The sequence below is a fragment of the Antedon mediterranea genome, chromosome 7, assembly GCF_964355755.1.
Source record: "Antedon mediterranea chromosome 7, ecAntMedi1.1, whole genome shotgun sequence".
In the NCBI taxonomy this organism is placed as follows: domain Eukaryota; kingdom Metazoa; phylum Echinodermata; class Crinoidea; order Comatulida; family Antedonidae; genus Antedon; species Antedon mediterranea.
Window position 1 is genome coordinate 7,094,943 of NC_092676.1, and position 24,879 is coordinate 7,119,821.

Genomic DNA, 24,879 nt, shown 5'->3' on the forward strand with positions numbered 1-24,879 from the left:
TGTCCTTTATAATAGGCATGTCCCTGAATAAGGTTGGTTGTAGTGTTAAAACATTATTTTATTTCCCCTCATTTACCTCCGCCAAGTATATTGTCGATCGCGTGTGTCTGTTTGTTAGCAGGATTAACAATCATCAGGATCATCTCATCTGGAGAAGGATCAAAACATTATTGAAATATCTTTACCAAAATGAAAATACAGATAGATATGTGGTCAAGGACCATTACATTTTGAAGGCAATCCGGACGGTGACATATTATGTAGGGGAATTTTACAGTAGGCGGAGGATGCGCTTTTGGAGTGCCGTTCTAGTTCTAAAGTGTTCCCATTAATAGAGGGTCACTTGAATAAGGGTGTCTTAAAGGCGGAGTTGTAACATCTATCAGCGTTAACCGTCTAGATGTACTATATACTTTACGTTATGTTATGACGTTTTTGTTGTCTTCTGCCAAAAAAAAATCTTTGCCAAATATACTTATTAAATAACTGGGAATTGTTAATATTATAGACTCCTTCAGATTCTTCCGTTGTCGATGAAAATATGTATAGGTTTGCCGATTTACCTATTTGATGTTCCTCCTCTAATCTTTCGGCCACAATCTCATAACTATTCTATGTTACCTGAATGTTTTCAATGTGAAATAACAGTCATCAATAAATCAATCAATATAGTTGATTGTAAAATCCAGGTCAGAGGCAATTATATTCTTGTTTTATAACCACTCCTTTATATGACATTGATACAGACTTACTTACTTAGTATAAATGTATATTCGATTTAAGTATTTATGTCTAGTACGGATGTGCCATGGATTAAAAGTGTAGCCTTTCTGTAAATCCAATTTTATCTATGGTTTGATTGATGGATGAATATGTTGCTATTCCTGTTCCGTGTAAATGTTATACATATTGTCAATCAAAGAGCTATAGTATTGTAGTGTTGCCTACGCATTACGGGGCACCATTTGAGGTGGTGGGGGAGACTGTTCCAATAACTAATTGGTTATAATAGTTTTTATGACTCTATGAGTACTACAAGTACTGAACATTTCTAATCTCGGTCACTCAATCACTCGCTTCTGCATCTGTCACTAGATACACCTTAACTGACTCTCGCAAGTCATCTAGTTAGGATGTATCTAGTTAGGCCTACAACAGCTGCAGAATCGGGTGTCTTGATACTATAATAATGGTCCATTCTTCTTACTTGTTCTGTTTCTATTTTGTTATACTTGCTCGTTACTAATATTGAACTTAAGCTTGAACTTGAGACAAACAGGTTGAGAGAATTGAACCAATTGTTTCCTGATATAGGCCTAAATATTTCCTTTCAGTTGTATTTCCTATGACAATAATTTATGGAATCTGAATTCGAAGAATATCATATACTGCAGACTACAGAATCTTTATTGGCCAATAAAGGAAATTAGTTTGTTGACAAGCTCGAACAAACAATAGAAATATATAAAAAGTCAGATATACAAAATTACAAGTGTATATATAACATTAAACAACGGCTGAAATCACATCAAAATAATATTAATAATTATTTTACTTTCCTTATTTTGTTTATTCAATATTGGTTCATATAAAGGTTGATGAGCTTAAACATTAGATTTAATACGATTAAAGCAGATTTAATAAGTACCTCCTCGATGTAATCACCCTATCTTTGTTAATCCTTCCATCAAATCTGTTAATCCAAGACCAATCCCATCGATAATCCACAGCTTTATAATCGGAAAATTAAGATAAATTATCGACACTGATTGGTCAATAAAAGTATAAACGTTTCCACAAACTTAGACTATATGTTTTGAGAATGGTTAACATACCTACACTGTAAATTAATGGTCGACCCATCCAAGTCACCGTTTTGACACAAATATCAAAACGAAAGAAGCTGTTTAATAAATAATTGAAACGGTGGGTAGATTGAATCTTGCCTGTACCCATCATAAATTAACTTGCTTGAAAACAGCTTGAGTGTCCCGTCATTCACAGAAGAAAAACAAGTTGGTTACGGCTTGCAAAAACTCTCGTTATTTCTCAACAGTTTTCGCTTGTACCAGGTAAGTATAAAACATGTTGTCAAACTATTCAATCGATGTTAAAAATGGTCAAAAAATATGTTGTATAATCATACCTGTGTAATATAGCATTTATTCTTCTCTGAGATAACTTAAAAGTTGCAACTTCTCTTCAATAAACGTATACCCTCATTCGTAAATTGAAACGCGATGATCAGCTTCACTTTTTCAGGAGACTTGAACAGTGTAGTAAGAAATTAGTAAGTTGTGAAACGTCAATATTGCATTTCTTCTTCGACATTTGCTAAAGTGGATCAGGAAAAATCAAAGAAATAGCACAAAAATGCGAAATAATTTGTGAAAAAATGTGATATCGCATGAGTTGAAAGAAAAGTTGGAACACGCAGAAAAGTGTTGACATTTGTTTCCTTTTATGATGTGCAAGTCTAGAATTGGTATAGTTATATCTTTTTTTTCACCAGGTAACCAGGCATGAGAAATCTTGTCTTTTTAGCGATTGTTCTGATGTTGTCAGAAGTGTATGCCACCCATTATCGCGGTGGTACGTTTTATTGGGAACAAATCGGAAAATCAAAGGTATGAATCGAGAGAGGTTTTAAAATGACGTTATATCTATTTGTTATAGATTCGAAATATAATCTCGATTTCTGATTTCTTGACTTGATAAAATAGTAGACCTCCCAACTCCCGATAATGGCGGGAGTCTCCGGATATTTCGAGTCATCTTCGGCTCTTCCGCTAAAATGCAATTTCTCCCGATATTTTGGATAAACAAAAATCTCCCGATATTTAATACATTTATAATTTATATACTACTCAAGATAGTGATAAAACATATTTATTTTAATAAATATTGCCAATATTTTTAGGGTTTCTTAGCACCCTCTATGGTTTTATGTAATATTATAGCGCCCTTTGTACTTTTTATAAAACTTTCATATATTTAATTTTTCAAATAATTATTTAAAGTTGTCTGAAATAGAATATTTTAGTATATACTATTATTTAAATTTCGTTGATGTTTTTTTATAGATTCGTGTTCACTGGCGTCTTGCTTTCCTATTAAAACCATCATGGCATGAGTATTATTGTCAAAATATTGGAGATCATCTAACATCTGAAACAACGCTAGGGCTGACGTGTCTTGACTGCTATTCAAACAGAACAATTTTGAGTCCACTATCTTTTGAATGTACATCTATTTCACAAGATATGGGATGGAGTTTGCTTGATGGATACGTCGACTACCAACCGGATGTTCCAATATTTACTATGGGGTGAGTGTGTTTTATCAGTTGGATCTAGATATTTTCATTGAGAAAAACTTCACTTCCAAAGTTTAAGACATGTTTATGCAGAGCACCTTGTGTGTATTTTTTCTTGTGTGAGCAAGAAATAAGAAGTCACGGCAATTTGTCTAAACGAAAGGTAGAAGGTTTTTTACATATTGCCAATTAACAGGTTTAAAATATCGCATTAAATAATAGGATAATTGTCACACTCGAATGTGACCATTTTATTGGATAATTTCATCTCGAGTGGAAAGATGAGAATAAATTGTTGACTGCGTAAACATGGCGATAGATGGAAAAGGCGAACAGACCTCTACAAACGAGATGTTTATGAAATCATAATAAACAGTTTGTAGCGATATGCTTTATTCCAAACTTTATTTTATAAAGCTAATAATAATGATTTCTAGTGTATTTTATAATTTCATACACAAATTAGAAAAAAATCATCACGCGGTTTTACTTCTCTCTCTATTTAGGTATGGTGAAATAAATTGTTGTTTTTTTTCTTTTTGCAGGTTTATGACAACTGGTATTTGTAGTGACAGTAGTTGGATTCAGCTTGAAAACTACGGCTCTGGGAATGGAAAGTGCTGGTCTCTTCTGACCAAAGTTGACACAACTCTACACAACGACTCGCCAAGAGTCACAGCCGGGTTACCAGTGTATCAAGTGAGGCGTGGTTGTAAACGAGTCATTGACCTGAATCGTAAGTATGATTGGTTCAATCATTTCAAAACACTAGCCCATAAATAATGTGTTTACCTTCTTTTTTTTCCTTTTTTTGCTTATCAAATTTCCGATATAAGAGTAAAAAATACATTTTATATATTACGTCATTCTATTCTTGCTTACTCAAAATAAACCATTATAACCATTATAATATACAAATTCATAGTAAAAGTACGGTAAGTATTTGTACATTCGACTCAGTTGATTATTAGACTTGTATAGTCAGGGTTCACTCTTCCTTGGAATAGTACCGTATGCAATTAAAAGGAGCTTTCTATTTCCGATGACCGGCCGACAACCTACAGTATAGGAACAAGTTAAGTTAGTGTCATTGATTGTGCGCTTAAGTTCTTATAATCATGGAGAAATATTTCTCCATGATATATTAATATAATGACTATAGTCGCCACAACAGCAACACATTATACAAATAATGAATGTTTATGAGTGCAATGGTACAAATAATGGCACGAGGTGGATGATGAAAGGTTATATCAACGAGGCAAAGCCGAGTTGATATAACCTTTCATCATTCACCAAGTGCCATTATTTGTACCATTACACGAATACAAAACATTCATTATTTGTTTTATATAACATCTAGACGTTTTTTTTTCGTACACAAAAATGTTTCAAAAAGTACTATTTAACGATCGTTGAATAGTGCGTACTATTGCACGCCATGTGACCCACATTCGTCCAATCAAATGACAGGAATTTATATAGGTGTTATATAAATTCAAATATTGTATTTTGGTTTCTAGCAATATATATATGCTGTTTATTTGATACTTACACTACACCACATCCTCCTGTCTCAGTCTCAATTCATTGTATTCATTCCACATACGGACTTAAAACATCCGATTTAAATACATTTTTGTTAGATCACGGAGGTAATATTTTATACCGCCACAGTTAGATATACCATTCTACCTAATTACAGGCGTCATATCACGACTTTTATAGACATATTTTACAAGAAAAAAACACACACACACACACAATCTTGTGGTCAAAACGTATTATTCATAACAAGAGTAGTGCATAGTATTTACTGTTACACTTTGGATAAAATAATTACACATGGTCAATATCAAATTACGAAACAAATACATTTCTAGTGGTAATAAATAATAATAGTAATACCGTATTTATTCGAATAAAAATCTTCTTCGAATAAACGCCGCCCTCGAATAAAATCCCACATACAACATCATTTGGAATAAACGCTCCCCCTCATATAAGCACCCCGGGACGTTTATTTATTTCCTTGAATAAACACCCTCCCACATACATATCACAATATAGTATTGCAACACATTTCTACTTGTAGTAGACTTCACTGATTGACATTATCTACAATTTACCAGGCATTTTAATAAAAGTTTTAATGTATTTTATCACTTCTTAATATTATATTATTTCATAGCTCGCGGAGGTATTTATTTGATTACATGTTACCATATTACAGTAAAAAAATATAGATTTTTAGTTTATTCGAATAAATATAAATATTCGTAATAAGAATGGAAGTGTATTAAGAAGTACATTTTCTGATGAGTTCAACACCAGACCAAGTAGTGGTTACATTTCTGTATTTTAATTTTCCAATCAATTAGTATTTCTGGTGAAAGGTATTTAGTTTTATTTGTTTCATGGCATGTTATCTACACACATCTCCAATAACCAATTCCTACTACCATTGCATTGTGTGCGCCATTGCACCTAGATTGGTAAATCGTGACCTCTTACTACCATTGTGTGTGTCGTCTCATCTGGCTGCCAGATTCCTAGATTGTTAAATCGTGACCTCCTACTATTGTATGCGTCATCACACCTGGCTGCCCAGATCATTAGATTGGTAAATCTTGACCTCTTACTACCATTGTGTGCGCCATCCCAACTGACTGCTCAGATTCCTGGATCGGTAACAGTATACTGTATCCTATTACTACCATCTCGTGCGTCGAATCATTTGACTGCACAGATTCCTCGATCGGTGGAATGTCTCTTCTTCCATCTACCATTTCGTGCGTCGTTATTCCATTTGACTGCTCAGATTCCTGGATCGGTGGAATGTCACTTCTTCCATCCCCCATTCTGTGTGCCGTTACATTTGACTGCACAGATTCCTGGATCGGTGGAATGTCACTTCTTCCATCCCCCATTCTGTGTGCCATTACATTTGACTGCACAGATTCCTGGATTGGTGGAATGTCTCTTATTCCATCCCCCATTCTGTGTGCCGTTACATTTGACTGCTCAGATTCCTGAATCGGTGGAATGTCTCTTATTCCATCCCCCATTCTGTTTGCCGTTACATTTGACTGCTCAGATTCCTGAATCGGTGGAATGTCTCTTATTCCATCCCCCATTCTGTGTGCCGTTACATTTGACTGCTCAGATTCCTGAATCGGTGGAATGTCTCTTCTTCCATCTCCCATTTTGTGCAGCGTTCCATTTGACTGCACAGATTCCTGGATCTGTATATTGTATATCCTCCCAGCTATGTTGTGGCTCATCTTATATGACTCCTAATGTATTGATCCAAAATACTCTTACTATAATATATTTTTTCAGTGCTGTGCAGTGGATGTTTTACTACTAGCCTATAGAATGTTGTTTCTATTTTTCCGCCTCCTATGTTTTGCTGTGAAAAAAAGTTCTATTTTTATTAGCACTAAACAGTATTGTGTACAGTTTTTATATTGAATTAAACATTATATTACGGTGTTGGGCTGTGTGTGTGTGTTTTTTTTTTTGCCGTTTGATTTCTAAATTTTGCCCACCAAAATGCTGTTAAAATGTTTGTATTCGAGATACAATTTATTGATTTTGTTGTTGACAGAAATACAGTAAACATGAACGTATATTCCTACACAAACAATAAGGATATTCAGCCTAGGCTACTAGTATCAGCTTAGCATAGACGGTGCCTAACTAAAACAGTCAACATTTGCAATAGGAAGTGGTTTAAGAACTTGGTATTGTTGCTTTGTTTTACTAACAGTGAGTCTGTATACTTAGTAGACCTACGTGGCGCGGCAGCTCGATATCCCTTTAACCAGCCGATTATAATAGGACTATTTTCAGAATACATGTTTCTTACTCTTTAAGGAGATTTTAACGGTAAGTTTTCCTTCATATTGTTTAGTTACGTTTTCGGCACCTTAGTTCGTAAATCATTTGAATTACCGAACAAAGTCTAGGCCTAGAGAACACTAGTGCCAAATTGATCAATTGGCATCGGAAAGGACTACACACTGTCAAATGGATGTTTATAGAACAATATGATTATGCATACAACTAGCGTAATACCAAAATTCCAAAGATATTGTGACATGACAGTTTGTATTCGATAACTCTAAAACTCTAACGGTGTGTTCCTAAGAACGTCACAACAAAATTTTGCTTATAGAACATTATAATTAGATATTCAACTAGCTTAATACCAAAACTTCCAAAGATATTGTGACATGACCGGTTGTATTCGATAACTCTAAAAGTCTAACGGTGTGTTCCTATTTAAGAACGTCACAACAAAATTATGCTTATAGAAAAATATGATTAGGTATACAACTAGCGTAATACCAAAACTTCCAATGATATTGTGACATGACCGGTTGTATTCGATAACTCTAAAACTCTAACACTCTAACACTCTAACGGTGTATTCCTATTTAAGAACGTCACAACAAAATTATGCTTATAGAAACATATGATTAGGTATACAACTAGCGTAATACCAAAACTTTCAATGATATTGTGACATGACCGGTTGTATTCGATAACTCTAAAACTCTAACACTCTAACACTCTAACGGTGTATTCCTATTTAAGAACGTCACAACAAAATTATGCTTATAGAAACATATGATTAGGTATACAACTAGCGTAATACCAAAACTTTCAATGATATTGTGACATGACCGGTTGTATTCGATAACTCTAAAAGTCTAACGGTGTGTTCCTATTTAAGAACGTCACAACAAAATTATACTTATAGAAAAATATGATTAGGTATACAACTAGCGTAATACCAAAACTTCCAATGATATTTTTTGTATATTAATTGCTTTTAATTTGTATCAACTTTATTATTATATAAGTATAGTAGTTGAGCTACTTATTCAATGAGACTAGATCTCTTATTCGTCATATTATTTTGCTTTTTTTAAATTTTGCTTTGGATGCACCGTTAGGTATTGTCTAACGTGTGCCACTGTTACACAAGTGATTCCATTAAGTTGTATTGACAGGCTGTATTCGATAAATCTAACGGTGTGTTCCTATTTATGAACGTTAAAACAAAATTAATATTATCGGGAAAGTTCTATTTTGTAAGTTTAGACACAACACATTTTTAATGAAATTGTTAAAAAGAATATAGGCCTAGCAATTAATTGTTATCGCAATTCCTTTCAATCAGAAAAGTCCTAAATTGACAGACAGCTGTACATTGCTGCGGCCTTTAAAAAAAATTATAAAAAAACTTACGTTACAGAAACTATAATTATGTTTCTATGTAGGCCAGTAATAGTAAACCGTTTAAATGTCTAAAACTTTTTTATTGATAAATTTTTTAAAGATTTATTAATAACTCTGACGTGGGCATTCTTTTAAATATATTAAATATCTGGTAGCGCTATACGTAATAATATTAATTAAACGATCATGTGCCCATGATCAATCAATACGTAATAGCCGTCGAGAAACAAAACAATTCTATTTTATATCCGTACAACCACGCTATTTCCACGTCAGTCGCATTATATTGTGAATAATTCAATCATTATTCGAAACTGTGTTTTTTTATTTTAATTTTCATAAATTTTTTTCATTTTTAAACGTACAATGTATTGTCCAACAATAAACTAAAATTATGTTTTAACGGGTTTTAATTTCATTTTACTATGAAATAAGTACCGTATTTATTCGCCACCGACGTTTATAGTTCAAGGGATTTTTACAGGGGAGTTTATTCGGGTATGGCGTTTATTTTTTGGGTGTAATATGGTAACATGTATAATCAAATAAATACCCCATGAATATGAACAAGTAAAACACAATTAATATCAAAAAGTGATAAAATAAATACAAAATCAAAATGCTTGGTAAATCAATGAATTATACTAAAAATAGAAATCAATCAAGCAATCTATCAATCAAAGTAACATTATTTCTCTTATAATATTCATAGTAAATAAAAATTAACTAAATATTAAATATGTTTGTTTGTTTTTATTGATTTTCCACACAAAATGAATATGATAATTAAGTAACAATAAACATATATATATACAAGAAAGATGTGTGGCTGGAGGGCAAATAAGTTCAAAGAACTTAAAGGCTTACCCACCAGAAAAGATACAATAAACATTATAAAGTATGACGAGTAATTAATACATAGTAAGAATATAAAATAAGAAGTAAAAATACATAAGTAAAATAAAAAATTTAAAAAGTAGATAAATAAGAAATACAGTAGTATAAGTTATTAAAATGAATCATGTGTGAGTGTTTTAAACTTTAGCATTTGCACAAGTAATAATAAGTTACGTAGTATTCAAGTACTAATAAATTATTTATTATATTCAGAGACTAAACGCTTTTTGTAGTTGTATTTAAAACTAGAGACTGTACATTTTCTTTTTCTTGAGATAACTCTCCAGAGCTTAGGTCCAACATAAAAAACAAAGTGACGACGGGGCTTATAAAACGACTTATCAGGAATAAAATTATTTATCGAACTTCTAGTGTTATGTGTATGACCTTCAGCAGTTTTTGAAAATAGAGAAAGATATTTTTAGATAAGCGGAACATAAATAGAGCTATCTGAAGCTTATTCAAATCATAAATATTTAGAACGTTAAGCTTATAAAAAAGTAATTTCGAATGTGATCTATAAGATTGCCCTGCACAAATACGTAAAGCACGTTTTTGTAATTTAAACAAGCAGTCAATATGGGTAGTCTCATTACTAAGCCATGGGCACAATGTATCGAACTTAACCGGCCCAACTTAAATTAATATATGAAAGATAAGGTAAAACTAAGACATTGTATAATGTGAGTAGGATTTGTTGAGGGAGTAGATGTTTAAGTTTGTTAATTATACCTATGTTTCTAGCGATCAAGCTACTGGTTATATTAATATGTTGCTTCCATGTCAAAGTTGAGTCAATAGTGACACCAAGGAACTTGATTTCATGAACATGGTTAATTAGCATTTTATTAATGTATATATTTTTATCTGTTTTTGTTTTGGCTTTAGGTTTTGAAAAAAATAATGTAATTGGTTTTGGATATGTTAAGAATTAATTTGTGTTATGTTATGTTGTTATGCAAAAGTTTGTATATAATGCATGTGGCGGAGAGTTTAAGCTATTCAAGATATAAATAAACGCCATTGGGAGTTTATTCGAAGGAGGTGGGGATGATTACAAAATATTATTGCGTTATAGGAAAAACCCGTGTTTCCTCTTGTCATTGACGTAGAGGTCATTTACCTTTCAAGTCAGAATCAAGTAGGTTTGCATCCTGTACCATGGTCATTTGTGGAGCAAAGTTGATATTTTTTAAATTTTAATAAGTTTTTAACTAGAATTAACTATTTATCTAGCCATGGTATACCACATTTTTACTGAATGATAACATTGTTGTTCTTCTTCTTAACGTTTTCCGTCTTCCGACATTACGCTTTCCACAATTTGTTTCCATTTTTGTCTGTTTATGGCAGGATGGTTTTTGTTATTATATTTAATATGTATAATGTAATTATTTTTGTTAAATTTACACATAATTTGAACTTTTGAGGACGTTAATAAAAAAATTAAAAATAGTGAAAAATAACTATTATTTTAATAGCCATCGACATCAACGGAGACCCAACTAAATGCCGATGGGCTAACAAAGACGAATGTCCAGGAGTTAGGGACAGCAGTGACGTATACCCTGTATGTGGCCAGCCGACAGAATTGACAGTTCTCCATGAGGTAGGTCTATCACGAAGCTAGACATGTACGAGTGAAATAATTAGACATTAAACGTAGACATACAAAAGAGAATTTACATCTTACAAGAGAAGAATAACATTTACGATCTTCTTTATCTTTACCGACTCTCATCGATGCGAACCACGAACGTCACGCACAGTCTTGTTACTGATTCACCCTTCCTCATTGGTCGGAATGGGTAATTCCCTAGTCTCGCCAGGCTATCACTTTCACAACAATTGCTTACTTCCACATGTATCATATCCCATTAGTCAGAATAATTACATTTAATTTCTTTTCTTTTGTGACGTCCAATAATTTATTTATACCTTATTAGGAAGTAGACGCGATATTAATTGTATTTAAAGAATTTTTGGAATATACAATCTAAGTCACGTGGAAAAATTGCTGCGTCACTCTTGTTTCCTAATACACAATGATGAAGAGTGTGACCAGCTTTGCTGGCCATACGGAACAAGCTTGTAATGAATATATATAATATACATTCTTAATGCCTAATCTAATGGATATGTTTAAATATGTGTGTATACTTTACATAATGACATATGTGTAAAAACAACAAAGTATAATGTATTCAAAGGACGACATAAAGACTCAAATACATCTCAGGACATAACAATTACATACGGTAACTTATTTAGACAAAAAACATTTTACAATCAATACGGTACAATTTATAAAAAAAACCCATTTTTTTGGCGACTGGTGTAATGTATGATGTTGCTGAAACGAAAAAATAAAAGTGGGGCGACCATTTTGTGTGTGTTAATGTTACAAACATTAAACAAGGTTCAGGTCGGTACCGTAACTTCTTTGAACGTGTTTTCTTTACATTTTTCATTTTTACAGAAAGCTTGCCAGATCGAGTTTATCACCGGAGAAAATGAGTTGGAAGGATGGTATGCAGCTTCAGTAATGATTGAAGATTTTGAAGACAAAACTTACTCTAAAGCAAAGAGTACAGTTCCATTTCAGTTCTTGTTGAAAGTTACTGCACGTAAGCTATCACTAAGTTTATGATATTTCCGATCAAAATTTAAATGTTTCTTCATTAGTCACTCACACATTATTTAAAGGTTTGTATGGCGAAATGAAATTTTGATAATACAGTTTGCGGTAAACCACGTGTATAGTTCTAAAAAGAACTGTTGTGTTGATCATCCTGATCGTCGTCCAAGGACGATTAAAGCATATAGAATATACATATTAAAACGTCGATAAACTCAACAGCCCTTTTCTCAGAACTAATACACCTGATGTACCACACACTTTATATCAACATAGTCACATATTACAACCACGCTATTTCCACGTAAGTGATTTGACTTTTTCACAAACCATTATTCGAAACTGTCGTTTGTTAATGGTCACCTCACTTGCGTTGCGTCTACGTTAAGCTTGGTTCCCACTAGCGACACAAAGTAACCTACGCAACTTAAGGAAATGCTCTTCCAATCATTGTGTTTGCCCCCGCCCGCGTAAAATCAAACCTGCGATTTTTTACAGCACTTTGCGTCAATACGTCGTTGAGTTACGTTGCGTTACGTCGCTAGTGAGAACCACGCTTAAGCTTTAAATATATACCGTTTCTTGTTTCTTTGCTAGCCGGATCATGTGTTGCGCCAATAATTGATGTTGAGAAATGTAGTTTGGGTGAACCAGGTGAGCTGTGGAGTACAGAAGTAACTGCTTCTTTACAAGAAGATTCTGACGCAACCACGTATGTTTAATGTTCTTTTCAATAATATAAATAAACTTGAGAATCTTGCATATACTCCTACTGACTAGCCACTGTATAGGCCACTGACTTAAGCTTGGTTTCCATTAGCGACGCAACGTAACGAAACCTACGCAACATAAGCAAATGCACTTCCAATAATTGTGTTTGTCCCCATCTGCGTGAAATCAAACCTGTGATTTTCGCAGCACTATTGCGTTGTCCGTTCCCACTTGTGATTACGTTATACATCACTTTGCGTCAATACGTCGCTAACTACTGAGTCCCTATCCCCTCCCACCCAAGACGAGTTTGACCGGATTGAAGAGCAAGCAACATATGCAATAAAAATTAAACAATTTTTTCATGAATTATATGTACTGTAGATTTCCAATCCAAGCAAATAAGGTACCGTAATCCATAAACTATAATTATAACCATGTTCCATTTTAGAATTACGGAGATTCAAGGTAGTTACCCAAAAGGAATGCGCGTTGAATACGTCAGTGGTTATGGACCGAATAATGCAATCGTCAAAGTTAGAGTCACGTTTAGACCTATGAAGGAGAGAACCTATGTATACAGCTTTACCGCTACGGACAACAATGGGTAAGTCTCGTCAAAACAAGTTCATACTTCTTTACGTATTCTTTCTTTTCTTTCTTTTATTTACCCAAAAATATAAACATAAATAAAAGATAAAATTTCAAGGGAAGGGCTGAAAAATAGGGTAAAAAAAATAAATTTCAGCCCCTAAATATTGAAAATTAAATAGTCAGATAAAAGGGCAACCTTTCTAAAAATATACATAATATAATATACATAAAAACCTTTTTTTTCAAATAAACTTTCTCTCAAATATATAATTATTTTTTAGAAATAAATAAATATCTTAAACAAACAAATAAAAATCTTTAAACATCTGGAATATCATTTCACAGGTTTCCGCCGCAATACCTGATTTTTTCTTGTCTGTGAACTTTTTGAATAATGAATTATTGTATAAAATAAATTTGTTGTCTCCAGAAATTTACCATTATACTATCATGAACAAATAAATAGTTAAATACTGATATTGCTGATAATTCATTATAATTAATGAGATATTTTGTTTATATTTGATACGACATTTATTAATTAAGGATCTTTTCAATGTAGGGTGCAGAGTAATCCGACTTCAGGACTTTTGAGAGTATCATGTAAGTTTTGATGTAACTAACCTTTCTGTTTTACGTTAATTAAATTAATCTTATCGAAATTGTATATAGGCCTATTGTTTGAATGTTTTACGAAGGAACGAAATCAAATGTTGATTTTGTGGTACACCAAGTTTATATAGTTCTGAAAAGAGTTTCTATCTCTTTTTATACTATAACGTGGTGTACCGCAACATTACTTATCATATTATTACAATAATAAATTTGGTTTGTTTTAAATATAATTACCATGCGGATTAAAATGATTAAACAATTATTTAATGTTGACTGCAAACGGGATTCTTTTTTAAATTTCAATATTTTGCACAGAGACGCCTCACAAAGATAAACCACCTTAGCTTCAAGGTGCCTCAGATGCAATTATTAAACATATACACCAATCAAATCTTGAAAAATAAAAAATGGCTGTACATAATACAAAAATTAAACATTTTCACATTTTCAGATCCAAAAATTAAAAAAATCACTTACAAATTTAAAATTATTTATCTTTATTTTTCTCTCATAAATCTAGGCCTATTGCATAACTCACAAAAGCCTACACTCATCACTCTTCATCTTTTTATTTCTTTATACACATAGCAAAGTTTTTTCAACAAGTCGCTCCTGAACCACCAGCCATCTTACCACACTTGTCAACACCAGCAATTAACACAGTCTACGACGGCAACGAAGATATGTGGATACTTAAGTTTGATTCTCCGGTAGGCCTAAATCGTCTTATCTATTTTAATGCAAAGTTACATGGAACAAGGCCAACAGCCATTAAGTCGCGTGCTACAATGCATAATGATAACGGACCGACAGACAGACCGACAGACAGACCGACAGACAGACCGACCGACATAGTGAACTATAGTCGCGTCCACGCGACTAAAAAGGCATAATTTTGACGAATTTTTTAAACTTTTTCATCAAAAACGTGCGCAAATTATCCAATTCGACGTGCTCGTATGACGTAATTTTAAGTCGAAATTGTTTAAAAGATGGTAAAATTATTAGAAAAGGCTGCAAAAACATAAATCACGCGAAAAAAGTATGTATTTTACGCTACGTGCGCACCACGCGCGTAAAAATTTGCGCGCGTATGGGAATTTTTGACATGCTCAAAATGACAAGAAACGCGTAGAAAGTTGATTAAAAATGAATTTTGCGCATTTTAAAATTTTAAATGCGCGTGCGCGCGTAACTTTGTGGCTTTGTGACTCATGGCAATTTTGTAAACGCTTAAAATTGCCTGAAACGTACTCTTATTTCATCGAAAATAAATTTTGAAAATTTTAAGCGCGCGTACGCATGCGTTACATGCGCTACGCACGTAATTGTATTGCCATATGATGATTTATGCCCTGATTTATGAGTACCAAATTTTATTTAATTGTGATTCATGGTTGTGAAGATATGATTACAAACGTGATTTCGTTAAATCGTGCGTAGACCGCGTCATTTTTTATTGCGCACCGTGAAAACATAACCACATCGATTCCTGGCCATAAGGAGTATACTGTGAAAAATTGACTTAGCTAGATTAAACTGATATCAAGATAAGGTCAGAAAGCGATAAAACGCATAGTGATACCGGATCGACAGACCGACCGACAGACCGACCGACCGACCGACATAGTGAACTATAGAGTCGCTTCCACGCGACTAAAAACCGATACATGCCATATTCCATTAGCCTTGTACATTAAAATAATGAAAGAGTCCGGTTCCCTTGCTCATTCTGCCTCCTTCATTCCAATAAATGGCAATTTGTGACGAAAAACAATCTTCCGATATCAAAGTCAATTGCAAGTTCCAGGGAACAAAATTCGGTCTTATTTACTTTGACAGGATTATAATCGAGCGTTATAAAAAATTAATATTATCCCATTATTTATCTGCGTTTGTAAGAACAAACTATTATTATAATATCTAAAAAATGTCAAATAATGTAAGAAATAAACAAGTTCAACTTTTCTCTACTGCTACTATTCGTCACGACACATACTGCTCTCTATCTCATGCCTTCCTCTCCGTTATCTAGTGACCTGTGTAGGCCAAAAGTTATCCGATAAGCCTATAGTTATCCTCTATGCCTACTGCTTATAAATAAATGTTCACCATACAGGTCACACGTCCAGAAAGAAAATCCTTCATCAGAATCCGAGAGATTGGTTCCAACAAAGTTATAACTAAATACAACGCACTTGATCCAAACGTAGTAAAATTCTCCACAACCGATCCAACAGTCGTTCATTACCCTGCACCAGAAGGACTGGCAGGAGGCAAGGCGTATCTGGTTGATGTTGACAGAGGTTTTGGTGTCATCAATTTTAAAACACCGTGTGGAGACAGCGCCAGTGCTGCCAGTGATCACACTATCTACAGATTTGATACCGGTAAGAAATGCGTTTTACCACATTTTAAAACTTATTTAAATTCTCGGCAAAGAATGGGAATTACTTCCATGTAGTGAAGATTATGTATTAAGAATATACTTTAAATAAAGGTGTAGCTAATAATAAAATCTAACTTAATCAATGGCAGTTGTTCGGAAATGATAAGTTGCACATGTATAAGGGAGAGGATTTAAGTTTTACAGATGCATCACAAGAAGATTTAATGAGACGATTGGTCGTATCAGTGAGTTGTTAATTAACAATTCACTGGTCGTATGGTCCCTTGTTGCTGAAAGCAGAAAAAAGGGTAGGCCTACTTGCCAGAGGCGGAACTTTCTGTCTCAGCGTGGGTGTACACATGTACCTTCCTAGCCTTTAGTATAGCTAATAATAGCTAATAGTATAGCTAGTAACCTAAAATATCCATAGTTTCTCTAATAGTAAACTAATTTTCCTTTATTTTATTGTTAAAGTAACCCATATGCATTTTAACTGAATGTGCTGATAAATATTTGTTTCAAATCGTTATGAACTCAATTACTAACCGTTTCCGGAGATCGAAATCACTATAACTTGTTTACATTTTAATAGCAAAACCACCACAGCCAGAAGTAGAATGCGGTGACTCGTACATTAAGGTACGCATTCCAAAATCTAAAGTCAAAAATATTCCAGCGAGTAAACTCCATCTTCACGATCCAAGATGCAAAGTTAAACAAGTCAATGCCAACTATTATGAGATCAAGTTTGCCTATGATGAATGTGGCACGACTATTAAGGTAAGTTCACTGGTAGGCCTACACTACATTGTAGGTTTTATAAAATGTGTTGTGGCATAACGTAGAGACCTGAGGCCCCTGGTTTAGGAACCCTAAGTGACCCTCCAACGTTGGAGGCTTCGGGCGTTTTTAGCCTTTTTCGACATATTTTAATGCCTGTTTTCCTCAAGGGCCTCATAAGCTCAGGGGCCCCTGAGTTTAGCCAGTGAGCGCTCATAGACGCTACGCCACTGTCGGTGTTGCAAACCAAGGATAGTTCAGTCTTTATTTAAAGCAATTGCCTACTCAACGGGTAAGCTCAGCACATTTTTTTACAATGTAGGCTCTGATCCCCTAATCATTGCGGATCCGCATATAGCAGAGACGATCGCTTAGTCATGCATTCCGACCGTGGATGAAAAACCATGGATTAAAGAATAGAACGCACTGTATTTTGGAATACACGGACAGCTGCAACGTTGGCAATTAGGTCACAGTCAGTTACCCCACCTATTAGCCTACATGCCAATGTACACCAATAATACGCCCAAAAAATATCTGTTTATTAACTCTTAAACGTTATTTATTTTTAGAAAGTTTCGAAGACAAAAACTAGATTCTTTAACACAATTCGAGACGATCCAAAACCAATATTCAAGGGGGCACCGGTGACACGTGAAAAGCACAAGATAGAAATGAAGATCATTTGTGAAATAAAAGGACTTGGTGTGTCTGATGTCTATTTCAAACCAGCTGCAGCTTTGAAACCGAAGAAGTACAAAGCTACTGGAGAGTTTCAGACTTATCTTAGAATGTATGAAGACAGCACCTTCAGCAAGCAGATCAGTGGAACTGCCGCCGTGGAACTTAAAGAGAAGTTATACTTTGCTGCGCACGCAACTACTCCTGGGAAAGAGGTTGCCATAGAAAGTTGTAGAGCAATGGCTAAGCATGGAACATGTACAGAGAATGACAAGAAGTACACTTTCATCAAAGACGGGTTTGTTTTTACATCTAAATGTTCATTCTAATTCCATAAAGTGTATTTTCTAGTAAAAAGGCGGCCTGATCTAAAGCTTGATTTCCAGTAAGAGGCAACGCAACAAATCACAAGCGATGAATTATGATGTCGCACGGTCATTGGTCAACTCGTATGTGCCGTACCGTTTGCTTAAAGATATACTGTCCCCCTAAAAACGTTTTTTTTACAAATTTTTAATAAGCCTTTTTAATGTCGCATAATAGTGATTCACTTGATCAAAAACTGGATCAACACAAAATTATTTACCTGAAAAAATGTAATTTAAAGCAAAACAATACAAATTGTCAGACAACGGTTTTTGGTTAAAGTTAAACGTTTCTTTTGTCTTTTTATAAGTGAAATAATATTTTTTTTTCTTTACAGAAGTGAATAACTTTATTAAAACTGCAAAATGGCCTATTTAAAGTCTGATTTTATTAATCGTCATTTTCCATGTTAAAGGGGAAAATACATCTTTAAATATATTCAATCTCCGTTTTCATCAAGTTTCTTTATTATCCTCAGGTGTGCAGTCGATTCTACGGCGTCCATTAGTTCTGATTTCACTGGCATAGGCCATAACTTCCTCATCGACTCGTTTGGATTTCTCCAATATGGTTTGACCAATGAGGTATGTATATTATGCTACAGGCAAATTAAAGTACTTCGATTATTAATAATTAGAGAGAGTTTGTACTGTAGCCCAGACAAATTGATGATATATATAGGGTTTATACATAGGCCTAAGACTAGGCCATGATTGCGACCAAACTCATACGGAGAAGTATATGTGACGTGTATGTACCAGGTGATCGTTTTAGAGCATGCGCAGATCCAAATTGTAATAAATCTTAATCTTTACAAACCACGAAGAGGCGAGTTAGTACACTTATTTTATTTTTTGCCGATACACGCATACATTCTTGTGATAACTTTTTTTGAAAGGGGGTGTATGTACGTGTGATGGGTATATCAATAAATTGGTAGCGTCATTTGAGGTTAACAATACACGAATATAAGGCAGACATTTAGTTTTATTCTTGTTTCATTTTTTTTTTATAGATCTTGGTTAAATGTAAGATGGTAACGTGCGATCCTGGGGTTAACGACTCGCGTTGCTCTGAGCTTAAACAAGGAGGATGCGTTCCTAGAAGTCGAAGAAGTTTATCATTTGAAAAGGAAACCGATGCATTTATGACATTAACAATTGAATAATGGCATTTTATAATAAATAATTAAAAGTATAAAACATTTATATCTCACAATAATAATTATGATGGCTGTTACGTTAGTTTACGTCAGAGCAATGTCTTTTCTAATATGAACTATAATATAGTTTTCTTAATATAATATTAAGCACTGATTTTAAATAAATTTGTCAATTTTTATAATTTGCACACAATTATTATATTAATAAGAAATTGAATAATATTTATATAAAGACTCATTAGATTTTTCAATTATAGTCTTTAGCCTCAATTGTTTTGTTATGAAATTATAGTTGTTGTTGCTGGTGGAATAAATACATTTATAAATAATGAATAAAAATAGTTTCTTTTTATTTAACCACAAATTTATATGTTACCGTATATCATCTAGGCCTATATAGTGGAAACACATGGGTAATATTATTAAACGAAAACGTTTGTTGTGTGCATGCGTGTAATGTTCGTGTTGAGTGCGAAAACTGGTAACCGACAAGTAACTTATAAAATGATAAAGTATATTATTACGTTTCAATTTGGTAATCGCAAATCATTGCGATAACTTCGGCCTGAATCCTTCCTGAATAAAATATCTGTGTTTGAATTTTCCATTTTAACTATATTTTTGATAGATGATGCGGTTTTAATTAAATATGTATTTACATATCAAACATAAAATTATGCCGGAGGTTCAACCCAGTATTATTCATCACTTTTGTTGTATTTAATTGGCTCTAAAAAAAAACACAAAAAACTACAGATCTATCTATAAATAGCATATATAGGTTTATAATTCTATATAAGTTGTATACGGTATTTCACAAAATCATTCAACCTGTAAGAGTAGTCTAGTTCATTGCAGCTCAAGAGATCTAGACAATTCACCATGTGGAATTTTTTAAAGAAAAAAGGTATGTACAATTTTGTTATTGTATGTTTATATTAGTATTGTATAGGTTAGTCGACCTAACATTGAAACATAGCATTATCTGCAAAAATAATAATGCGATTGGCTTCCATACTTAAAGAAGAAATTTAAAATTACGGAAAAAATTGCTAAATGTTATGATGGCTATTCTATCAAAAAGATTTTTGTATAAACACAAATATTTGTATTTTTCAGAACAACAGACAGACGGTAGGAGGAGAAGAGAAGAAAATAGGGTTTGTTTTAGAATCAACTTAAAACTAAAAAATGATAGTTAAATGTAAACAATTTGTAATAAGATCGTTTCATTGATTTTGTTATGGTTTATGTTTTTTTGTATAAGTCTCTGTAATGGATTACTTGATATAAAAAACCTAATGCGTCAATTGTATAATTGTATGGGATTTTCCATGTTTTGTAGGAGAATTGTTCATGTGTATTTTTAACGCATTGATGTATGATTGATTTATGTTGTATTTATTGTTAGGGTGTACAAAGTCCTGCGGTAAGGTCGACACAGAAAAACCAACGTGAAATAAGAAAACAACAAAGAAAACTGGTAAGTAGTATTTTATGATGACTATTTTCCATTACTAGTAAATTCAGTCAGTTCCAACACAGTTCTAACGAAATCCGACATGAAATGTTGCTTTAAACAATGTTTATCAATTGTGTCACGTCAGTAGTTTGTTTATTTGAAACATGTAACAGAGTTTTTGTAAACAAAACTATTTTGCAGAAAAGAGAGAAACAGAGAGCAGAAAAAAGAGAAAATAGAAAGGTTGGTTACGTTTTTATTACGTAGAACTCGGAATTTGATAATAACGCTCCATGAAATGTGTTATGGTTTAGGCATAAGCCTATGTGTTGTTTTTTGTTTTGCAAATGAAGTATTTGTGTGTTGCCTAACAATGTCGAACATCTTAATTATCAGGTACAGAGAGACCTTAAACGTGAAATAAGGAAGCTTGAAAGAGAAGAAAGAAAAATCGTAAGTAATTCACACAGCTCCGCACCAAAGCCAATAACCACCCTTCAAACCCCTTCCTCCTCAGCTCTAACGGAACTCAACATTAATACATTGCTTGTAGATTTAATGTATCATGTGTCTATAATCTGTGTCTATTTGAAAAAATATAATTTTGTGTGTAGGCTTTTTAAAAGAGAAAAATGTAAAACTAAAATATTTGTATTTTACAGGAAAAAGAAATGCGGAGATCGGATCGAAGAAACTATACAAAGGTTTGTTTCGTTAATCAACTAACTCAAAATAAATAGCTACATTCTGCAATTTATTTTTGTTGTACAAAGTCAACCATCCGTTATCAGTTGAATTCTTGTGAATAAATTTTCCAATCGGAGTATATTTATATTTTAAATTTTCCATTTCTGATTTAAAATTAATATTTTGATGAGATCTAACAGTCCCAAACTAGGTTAAAGGATGATTTTCCAGTTCAGTAATATTGCCCTGTGTTCCGAACATTTAATGATGCGTGTCTCGTCAATAGGTTCTTGACGTAAATCAATATTTTGTAGAGGGGTTTTCCATGTTTATTTTTGGACCATCGATTTACTAATTGTTATGGTTAGAAGTGCCTTTATAGTCGTATTGTTCTGTCATACTGGTAAGCATTTAATAGATAAATAATGCGTACAGTTTGTCTAATAAGTAGAAGAAACTTTAAAAAATGGCGTTCTGCAAGAAAGCGTTTGATCTTTTTTTCTTTTATTTATAAAAACAATCTCGCCAGTCAATATAAATAAATAAAATAAGTGGCATAAGGATAACTATTTATAGAGATACAGAAAAACTAAAGCTACAGCGATAATGGATAGAAGGAAATGTTGACGCCACGTATTATGAGCTGTATTATAGGCTATTGAGAAGGAATTATATCAGAATAGGAAAATCAGCGTCTTGTATGATCTCACACCACAGAGCTTATACTGTAGACGACCGACCTTGATTGTAGACGTCTGTCACCATTACCCCTATTCCAAAATGTTGTGAATATTTCAAAAGATATTAAACCCAATGTTAGAGTATGAGTAGACCTAATTGTGTCATATTATTACTGAAGTCTCTATTTGACAAAAAAAAATCAGATGGAACGGTTACTGAGTTTTAGCGCGACCAGCTGATAATCAATGATCAATCAGTCTTGAATGAATTCTTTATAACATAAATAATTTAAAATATTTTAATTTCAGACAAGTGCAACTTTACAACAACATCTTGTAAATTTGCTGAAAGTAAAATCAATATGTAATGCAGTGAGAGCACAGGCAAAGGTGAGTTTTATTTTTCTCTGGAAATGATAATTGATTATTGTTGTTATACAAATTAGATATAGTTGATGCAGAGTAAACATTTTCCAGAGACTATAACCGCCTATGCTGATTTTGGTTGAAATAGTTTAGATTTCAAAACTACTTTGCTCTGTACAGTAGGCCTAAGTATTATTATAGTTTTGCGAAAATTATCAACCGGGCGTTACCAAAGTATTGAACCGACTGCAAGAAAATACTGTAAATTCACTCATCGCCGTATCCCCACCTCTTCTCTACATTGCTCTTTTTACTAAACTATTATTTTACAGGAAAACGAAAAACGGAGAGCGACAAGAAGAGGGGATAGGCCTCCTACACAGGTTTGTTCTGTGGATTATTACTGTAACTGAAAACTTTAAAAATGTGATACATTTTTTCGATCCAGAGCATTAATATTGTTTTTGTTTTGTTGTAAATATGACTTATTTGTTTTGTTGTTGCTTAATGTCAAACATCTTAATTATCAGGTACCGTGACTTGGGGTTTTCCATGTGTATTTTTGCAACCATTGATGATTCATTGTTGGTTTAGAAGTGCCTAGTCGTGAATCATTCTTTCATATGTATTCTTTGTCTAAAAGTAGAAACCTTTGTGTTCTGCTAGATAACTAATATCTCACCTTCTGACGTCAGTTATGAAAAACTCACTATTTTTTTCACGTAATTTTGAATACAATTACTATTAAATAATCATTTCAAAACAAATTTGCATAAAATAATCTAACATGATAGTTTTGTAAAATTATAAACTGGGCGTTACCAAAGTTTGAACCGACTGTGAGGAAATTCCAAAAACAGTTAACTACACGCAGATGATAACATTATTATTATTATTATATGTCAATTAACTTTGGATTATATTTAAATTTCAGCCTACAGAATCACTTGTCACATTATTGAGAAACGCATCTGAGGTAATTTAAAAACATAATATCATCATCAAATTTCTACTCTAAATCCATCAAATCTAGTCTTTTAAATATCTTACCATTTTTTATAAAGCCGAAACAGTATATAATACCGGCTATTGAACTTGCTGCTCCGGACTGGAATTATACAATAGTATGAAAACTAGACCTTCCATTTAGATACAGTACACTTGGCATACAAAGTGTATTCATATAGTTGTGTTACTATATTCCCTTTCTGCTTTTAGGTAATGGGTGCAATGCATAAGAAGATGCCACCTGAACAGTTGGCCAACATCATACAGGAGTTTCAGACAGAGTTCGAAAGAATCACCGAGGCACAACAATTAGGTATGTTTAATTATAATCCTGATGCTATGGTTTTATTACAGCATCGTACAGGTTAAAGCATTCATTGCATGATCAATATTCGAACTGAAGTAAATTAAAGCGACCAATATGAATTGACACGACGGGCACGAGGACTAATGGAGCGGCTGATCCAGGATGTTAAATAAGAAGAGAGGAAAAGGGCCTAAACATGATAAATAATGAATTAAATAAAGTGTTCAATTAACTCTATCAATGTCCTATTTTAGCTTTGTAATTTCAAAATCTGAAAATGTACATTGCTTTAGGGGTCACACAATTTACGTGAATTGGAATTTGTTAGACACTAACACTTTTTTTTAATTAATTAATCTCATGGATTTTCTTAACTTCAATTAATTGTATTAATTTCCACATAATTTTTTTTTAAAGTCATGGTTCATTCTTAGAAGAACTTCTAGAGTCTGGAGATAAGGAGGAATGGTAATTCAAGTTTCGGAACTGCTGGTAGCAATCAGAAGAAATTTAATATTATTAAATTCGATCGTCATGCTTTATCGTGCAGCTAATTATCATTTAATTAATTAATAAGTTAAAGGTGTTTTATATAAATTTTACTAAAAATGAGTATTTGAATTAAATATAATAAATTAGGGGTGTTTTATATAATTCAGTAAAAATAAGCCTTTTAATTAATCATAAAAATTTAGGGGTGTTATATATTAAATCTAATAAATGTGGGATGTTCTATATAATTTCACTAAAAATGAATATTTTAATTAAATATAATGAGTTAGGTTTTTTATATAATTTCACAAACAGTGAGTATTTTAATAATATGCCTTTTTTAACAGTTTATTTAACCATGTATTTATTTATGGTATTTAGTTATGGTATTTATTTATTCACACAATTATAAAGAATACAAGTCAAGGCCTACAAGTAAATGGTGTGTGAGGAAGACACGTCACATGGCCAGATGGCT

At 33.0% G+C, this 24,879-nt stretch overlaps 2 protein-coding genes across 2 annotated transcripts; both read left to right on the forward strand.

The window, feature by feature from the left end:
• Positions 1–664: 664 nt before the first annotated feature.
• LOC140054565 (uncharacterized) lies at positions 665–19,702 on the forward strand. Its single transcript, XM_072099601.1, has 15 exons — positions 665–689; positions 2,513–2,627; positions 3,084–3,328; positions 3,862–4,052; positions 10,945–11,072; positions 11,943–12,090; positions 12,699–12,813; positions 13,264–13,419; positions 13,969–14,009; positions 14,610–14,731; positions 16,141–16,411; positions 17,003–17,190; positions 17,763–18,169; positions 18,716–18,821; positions 19,253–19,702. The coding sequence occupies exons 2-15, from the start codon at positions 2,523–2,525 to the stop codon at positions 19,403–19,405; spliced, it is 2,376 nt and encodes a 791-aa protein (XP_071955702.1). The 5' UTR covers positions 665–689; positions 2,513–2,522; the 3' UTR covers positions 19,406–19,702.
• Positions 19,703–20,232: 530 nt separating this feature from the next.
• Positions 20,233–24,663, forward strand: LOC140055033 (uncharacterized). The gene is made up of 11 exons (XM_072100186.1): positions 20,233–20,306; positions 20,519–20,559; positions 20,811–20,882; positions 21,063–21,104; positions 21,258–21,314; positions 21,524–21,565; positions 22,538–22,618; positions 22,927–22,977; positions 23,529–23,570; positions 23,813–23,915; positions 24,327–24,663. The coding sequence occupies exons 1-11, from the start codon at positions 20,282–20,284 to the stop codon at positions 24,341–24,343; spliced, it is 573 nt and encodes a 190-aa protein (XP_071956287.1). The 5' UTR covers positions 20,233–20,281; the 3' UTR covers positions 24,344–24,663.
• The last annotated feature ends 216 nt before the right edge of the window (positions 24,664–24,879 follow it).